The 7723-nt window shown below is 47.7% G+C and overlaps 1 protein-coding gene across 1 annotated transcript; it reads right to left on the reverse strand.

Annotated features, from left to right (window-relative positions):
* Window positions 1-384: 384 nt before the first annotated feature.
* Window positions 385-6960, reverse strand: LOC103583758 (zinc finger protein 541-like; the record flags this gene model as incomplete). The annotated part of the gene is made up of 5 exons (XM_008564991.1): window positions 385-543; window positions 831-990; window positions 1264-1322; window positions 3056-4916; window positions 6717-6960. Coding segments are annotated over 5 exons (2483 nt in total), but the record flags the coding sequence as incomplete, so codon positions are not given.
* Between the last annotated feature and the right edge of the window lie 763 nt (window positions 6961-7723).

Here is a 7723-nt window from a genome sequence, read left to right on the forward strand (position 1 = left end):
CAACCCCTCCTCCAGGAAGTCCTCCCTGACCTTCTCAGGTTGGGTCAGGATCCCCCTTGAAGTCCCCCAGCTCCCTCTGCTCCTATCCCCCAGCCCTGTCCACTTTGGGTCATCACTGCCTGGGGACAGGTCTGTCTCTTCCACTGGACTGGGAGCCTCGAGGGGCAGGGCCTGGGCTAGTGTGGTCACTGCTGTGTCCCTAACACTGCCCAGCACAGAGCCCAGCACAGAAGTGCTCAGTGAATGCTGAATGACTAAATTGAATGTGCAAACCAAGTCTTCTAGACTCAGGATATTCTCTGGTGTCTGTTTTGGGTTTTTCTCACAGCTCCCACCAGCAGGTGGGAAAAGCAGCAGGAAGGAAGCAGACTGACAAGCACCCACCCTGGCTGTGCTCCACAGGGACCGATTTGCTGGAGCCACAGGGACTGACACTGGGATCACTGAATGGGCTGTGGCCATGTTGTCCAAGGGCTTCTTGGCTCCTGGTGGACTCTGTCCGTCCCCCTGTCTTGGTGGCTTGCAGAACTCCGTGCCAAACACCTAAACAGAGAAGAGACAGCTCTTTAAGAGAAACAGTAGGCGGGAGACAGAAGATGACAGCCAGAAAAGCTGTCCCAAACTTTCTGGCAGTGAGGCTGGGAGCAAGGACCCAGCTGAAGAGCTGCTGCTGACCTAAAGCAACCGCCTGCCCCTAGAAAGCAGCACAACTCTGACCCCTGCCCATCTTCCCCCCATGATGGCCTGAGATCAGTGACACCCAGTTGTACACCCTCCTAAAGCCACCAGAAACCCTGTAACCATGTAAGTTACTGCTCGCTCCCCTTTACCTGGTGCTCCTGCTTCCCTCGAGGTGACGGCCACTGGTCACTATGAAAACACATGTGGCTGCTCAGCCCTTTCTCAGTATAAAACATCTGGCTGCAATTCTTACAGATGTAAGTGCTCCTTGGCTCTGTCCAGTCTGCAGGACCCCCATTTTGCTGATTACTGTGGGCAGACATGGCAGGAGGGAAGAATGGGAGAATGGGACTCCATTCCTCATCACCAATTTTTTCTTTTTTGTTTTGAACTCCAATCTACTCACAACTCTTAAAAAACCCTACAAAATGAAGGCTGTACCCAAATTCTTCATGGGCTGAAGCATCCTCTTCAGGACTGAAAACATCCAGCTCACTCACCCAGGACCAGCACTTGCAAGCCACAGAGGACTCCTGCGGGGGTGAGCTTCCCAGGCAGGGCTGGAAGGGCTTCTTAACTTACCATCCACCTGACACATTCTCTTCCTTCATTGGATGGGGGAGCCTGTAGATGTTTCCACCCTAAAGATGAAAATATATCTGAGCCAATGCATCAGAAATGAAGGGTATGGAAAAACTAAAACTATAAGACAACATTGGAAGTAACACTGAAGTAAATCTTTGTGACCTGGGATTAGGCAATGGTATTTTTAGATACGGCACCAAATGAAAACAAAAGACAAAACAGGCAAATTGGACTTCATCAGAATTTAAAACTTTTGTGTTGCAAATGATACCATAACTAAAATGAAAAGACAGCCCATAAAGTGGGAGAAAATATGTGCAAATTATGTATACAATAAGGGGATTGCATCCAGAATATATAACAAACTCTTACGACCTAATAAAAAAAAGATAGGAACAATTTTAAAAACAGGCAAAGGATCTGAATAGACACTTCTAAGAAGATATACAAATGGCCAGTAGGCACATGAAAAGATGCTCAACATTAGCCATCAGGGAACTGTGAATCAAATGAGATACCACTTTACACCTACTAGGATGATTATAATTTAAAAAAACAGGAAATAAAAAGTGTTGGTGAGGATGTGGAGAAACTGGAGATCTCATATATTGTGGGTGGGATTAAAAATGGTGCAGCTGCTTTGTAAAACAGTCTGGCAGTTCCTCAAATGTTAAATGTAGAGTTGCCACATCACCTGGCAATTTCACTCCTAAATACCCAAGACCACACAAAAACTTGCACGAGTGAATGTTTTATCAACACTATTGACAACAGCCAAAAAGCAGACACAACCCAAATGTCCATCAACTGATTAATAGACACATAAAATGTAGTCTTTCCATTCAGTGGAACATCACTCAGCTGTAAAAAGGAATGAAGAACTGATACGTGCTACAACATGGATGAACCTTGAAAACATAATGCTGAAAGAACCAGACACATGAGGTCACATATTGTATGATTCCATTGATATGAAATATCCAGAATAGGCAAATCCACAGAGACAGAAAATAAATTTGCTGTTGTCAGGGCTAGAGGGATGGAGAGATTACAACTAAGCGATGTGGGCTTTCACTGTGGGGTGATAAAATTATTCTGGCAAATAGTGGTGATGTTGCACAATCTTGTGAATATATTAAAAACTAACAAATTGTATGCTTTAAAATGGTGAATTTTATGGTATTTGAGTAATACAGCTGTTAAAAAAAAAAAAAGAGGTAGCTGTGGTATGATGGGAAGAATGCTGGACCTGGAGTCACTCAGAAAAGTGGTTCACCTCTTCAGACCAGGATCACATGGGCATGAAGTACGAAGGAACCAAGCTAATGCTCATAAATGTGCTGAATAGCATGGGGCACGTAGCAGGTGCACACTTGTACTTGTGGAAAACATGACTCAGAAGCAGAAAATATATAGCCACTTCACGCAGGAATATTTAAGGGAGGGAGGGTTTCTACCCTTATATCCTCTGAAGAATTTAAGAAGACAAATCCAAAAGGAAAGAAGGGGCAAAAGAAAGCAAGCCAAAAAAATTTAGTGAAATCACAAAACAACACAAAAAGTTTTGAACGATTCTTTAACATCCTCATTCTGATCTTTTTTTCTTTCTTTTTGGTGGGGGAAAACAAAATCTCTCTGCACCTTAATTTATTCCTTTCTCTCTACAATCACATCTAAGTATTCACTGAGATGAAATAAAAAGCCTGGACAACTAACAAATGTTAAAACAAATACCAAATGCAACTCTTGCCTCCCTATGGTCAGGCCACATGAAAGAGGGCTCAGGTACCTGGATTCTGTTGAATATTGTCAGCTTGGACTTCAAGTCCCGTGGAGGATCCGAGGGAAGCCCAGCTGAGGAGAAAGAGGCCATGGCTACCTGGCTCGGAGAAGCCGTACAACACATATCCATCTTTACCTTCTCCTTCCGGAAGCCTGAGAAGCGCTGGGCCCTGGCATTGCCTGAGAAGAGTCTGTAACCTCCACCCCGGGAGGAGGCTGGGGTCTTTTCACCCTTCGTGGGCCCTGAAGCTGTGCCATTCTCAGCCTGGCCCTGCTTTCCAGGCAGCTGAGCTCTAGGGGGATCATCCCCACCTAACTGGGTCGGCCATGGGCCCATGGGGGGAAAGATGTCTCCCAGGTCCAAGGTCCCTTTTGAGGATCGCAACTGCTTGGCCAGAGAAGAGATGTCTGGATTCCCAGAAGCGTCCAGGGCCGGCGTTGTGAGGGCTGGCTGAGCTGCGGTCACTTTCAGTACTCCCTTCGAGTCTCGTCTCATGCTGCCAGGGGAGGCCTCTCTGGGAACCACAGGAGTGGTTTTCCTCCTGTGGGCTGCAGATCCCTCTGGCTGCAGGTTTCCTGGGCCAGCATGGTGAGAGTCAACAGCAGGTGCCAGAGGCAGGGGCTGCTGCGGCCATGGCCCCTGCAGTGGCTTCAGGGCAGCCTGCTTGCCTTCGGGCACGGGGAGCTGGGAGGAGGCTGCTGCCTCCTGGGCATGGGAGAAGATCCGCTGGGACTTTGTGATCATCTGGAACACTTGCATCTGCTCATGGCTCACCAGAGACTCCTGCGACTTCAGGAACAGCTGCCGAAAGAGTGGCGTGGCATCCGACGAGAGCCCGCTGGGTTTCTGGACATCCTGGAGGCCAGGCTCCGCAGAGTTCTGCCATGAGAAGGAGTCACAGTCAAACTTGCTATTCTTGGACACCCAGATGTCATCTTCCCCTCTGGCATACCTGGGGTCGCTAGAGGCCTCCCCAGGTGCCTTCAGACGTGAGGGAGGAAACGGCAGCACATCCTCCAGGATGGTGTCCAAGTTAGACGAGGCCTCCCCCGAGGGGGAGGCACTGCTGGGCCGTGAGACAGACTCTGAGCCTTCCCAGGATGGCATCGCAGAGGGCTTGTGGACCACGAACACATTGCTGCCTTTGTTCTTGGGGCAGCCAGGCAGGTTGCGGAGCCACTGGAAGTTGTGGCCTGATGGCTGGGAATTGGCAGGAACTGGCTGGCCTTGGAAGAGAGGCAGGCAGGCAGGCAGGGGGCCATCCTCAGGCCAACCCTCCAGGGTGGATGGGAGATGCAGCAGTGGGGACTCAGACTCTAGTGGGTCAAGGGCACCATTCTCGGCCACCCTTGAATGGACAGCTGTGAACATGTCAACGGCTGGCTCCTTCCGTGGGGGACAAAGCTCTTCAGGAACCTCAGAGCCTAGCGTTCCTGGCGCTGCTGGGGTGCCGGCTGGAGTGCAGGAGGAAGATTCTGATGAGGTGGTATAGGGACAGGCCGTATTCCTCCCTTCACCATCTGAAGGCCCCACTGTGGCTGGGCCAGGAGAAGGAATCTTCTGGTGAACAATGCTGCTCACAATACAGCGCAGGAGGTCTCGGTTGGGCAAGAGGGAGCCAGGGGACCTGGTTTCCAGGGGGACCAGGGACCGTAGGCCACTGGGAGGCGGCTGGCTGGCTGTGTCATGAGTGTGGGGCGAGTCCCCACAGGCTTCCTCTTCCAGGTGGTCTTCCTTCAGGATGCACAGGCCATGCTGGACCTCATAGTGCCTGCGCAGAGAACGATAGTCGCAGTAGCTCTTGCTGCAGCCCTGCTCAATGCACACGAAGGGCTTGGTCTTCTGATGGGTGAGCATGTGCCCGGTCCTGGAGCCAGACACAAGAAGGGATGTCAACAGGCACCTCAGATCAGGTCTTCCATTACAGGACCCCAGTGGCCCCAGGGTCAGCAGTACATCCACACCACCATTCAGAAACCATACTCAGCCCCGACAAGGAAAGACCACCAAGAAACCCCTATTCTGTCAAAGCAATCTGGAAGGGGTGCTCCTCTCCCTCACCTTTAAGCAAACCCCTTATCTGAAAAAATAAAATCCACTGAAGCCAGATCAGACTTCCCTAAAGTGGGTTCTCAAGGAATACCAGTCCTCCATAGTTGTTCCCTGAGGACTTGGGCACAGCTGACAAATAAATTTTGAAAAAACACTGTTCACTCCTTAGAGGTTCACAATGCACAGAAGGAAATTTAAAAGCTACATAGAGAGAGAGAAAGAGAGAAAGCTGTTTAACTTTTGGTGTATCTCAAACTTATTTGCCCAAAGAATCATTTTTTTTCAGATAGCCCCTATTAGCATCCCTGAGAACCAGAGTTCTTCAGAATACACTTGAGGTGATGCTGACTTGGGATTATCCTTCCTTTAAAAAAGGAGTCTATGCCTTATCGTATGCTTCCTCTGAGAAGACAGCTACCTGGAACCCCACACATCTGTACAGATGCCCAATCAGTACAACCCTTCAAGAGCCAAACAGCCAAGTGTGTCCATAATTTCTGCAAACATAAATGCAGATAAATATACATTCTACCTATGTCTACATTAATACATTATAAATATAAACAAATGAGTCAATCACCCTCTGGGTTCCCAACAGTACTGCTCTGGACAGTCCTAGTAAGTGTGGTACATGAGGTATGTCCAATAAAATAATAAAGCCTTTCTGCAAAAGTTGACCCTTGGCTTCAATCTGAACAAAGCAACAGAGAAGAAACCAGGAGACTTCTGTTCTAGCCCCAACTGTTACCAATTTGTGACATAAGCAAATAACTTCCCTTCCCTGGGGTAGGGGTGGGCAAGAGGGTAAAATGAAATATGGATTAATCAAAGTCCTCTGTGAAAGTGAAGAGCCTATAAAAATGCAAGGGATTGTCATCTCCCACTTGCAAATCTCTTGGTTTGAAAACAGTCTCACAGGCAAGAAAAGCTTATCATTTCTAAGACATTAAACACAAAGGGAAATTTGCTTGTAACTCTTAAATTGGGCTTTCTTTTTGAAATCAAGAGTCTTTAAAAAAAAAATCTAGAATTTACCTGGTTGATCCTGCCAGTAAAAAAAAATAACATAAAAATTGAGTTAAAAAAGAAGTTAAAAAAGAAAATCAAGGGTCAATGCTCTATTGCCATGTTCTAGAAACAGGCATCTCAGAATCTTTTGTGCCCCTGAGTTATCCCAACACATTCTCATGGAACACAGACCCGTTCTCCTCAGACACCTACCAGGGACACAGAACATTTCTCTATAAAGTTAGCCAATCTTCCCTCCTCGATGCAATTGCCTTGGGAGCGAGCCATTTCATGTTTTTAGACCACAAGGGTTCCGTCTGCAAATCAAAGCAGTGATTTCCTCACTGGTGTGAATCTGGGGGCTTGGAAGAGCAACCCATCCAGGGCAGTGCCAAATCTGCCAAAACCTACCCCCGAACACTGGCAGTGTGAGAAGAACGGAGTCTGCATCTGAGCATGGATTATACACATTTGGGGAATAAGGAGGTAGGAAAACCCAACAGAGAAGGGGATAGGTTGATCTGGAAGGGTCGGAAGAAGACCCAGGAACACAATCACTCCCACCAGCCCCCGGAACAGACATTTTCTTGACCAGACTCCTACATACAGGTGGTCCTGACGCTTAAAGGCCTTGCTGCAGATCTTGCAAACGTGTTTCCTTTCCTGGCTGTGCGTCAGGTAGTGCTTGCTAAGAGAACTGGCGCTGCTGAACACCTTCCCACACAGGCTGCAGTCCAGAAGTGGGTTTTGAGGGGAACTGTGCTGCCGCTTTCCTTTCCTCACACTCCCCGAGGTGGCCCTGACTCCTTCGTCAGCCTCTTTAGGCACCTTAAGCATGCCTAGCCCCAGGTCTAAACAGAGGGAGAAAACACAGGTTATATACAACTGGGGAAATCAAAGAGTACGCATGCACGCTAAAGCACACTACAACTCTTAGAACCACAGTGGCTTTGTGTCAGCCAAGAACTGTCACTCCAACCTCAGTAGCTTTACATGGAAAGAAAACAAGGTGCAAACAAGGTGCAAGAGTAGGCAACGGGGAGCAAGGGCCCTGGTCAGGTAATACCTGTGGGACAGTACCCAGTCTTGATGCCACACATGGGGGGATGGTGGCAGGTTGAAGCACTTCTAGGACAGTGTGATCAAGACGGACAGGACTTTATGACTACATCATACCTGGTACTCTTGGAAGGGCAGGCCAATATTATCCAAACCTTGAAAAAGTATAAAATCCTGGCATTCACTCAGCCAATTCTATTCTGGGGTTGTTAAAATAAATGTAGCTTTGTACAAGGACCTAGCTGTAAGGGAGTTAGCTGTAATACTGCTTTTCCTGGTGAAATGTTAGAAACAACCTAATATCTGACAAGGGGGCATATAGGTGACTGCACTATGGTTTAAATGGTCTATGACATACATATTTACAATAAAACTGTAGAAAAACATCTGATGACATGAAAGGATATCCATGCCATATTACTAAGAAAAATGCAGCCTACTGCAAAACAGAATTACCCTAGTTGTTAAAAAAGAAAAACAAATTTGAATAGATCAATTGGTTAGAGTACAGCCTTGTAACACCAAGTTCAAGGGTTTGGATCCCTGTACCAGCCA

Source organism: Galeopterus variegatus, unplaced genomic scaffold (genome assembly GCF_000696425.1).
Source record: "Galeopterus variegatus unplaced genomic scaffold, G_variegatus-3.0.2 Scaffold27757, whole genome shotgun sequence".
In the NCBI taxonomy this organism is placed as follows: Eukaryota; Metazoa; Chordata; class Mammalia; order Dermoptera; family Cynocephalidae; genus Galeopterus; species Galeopterus variegatus.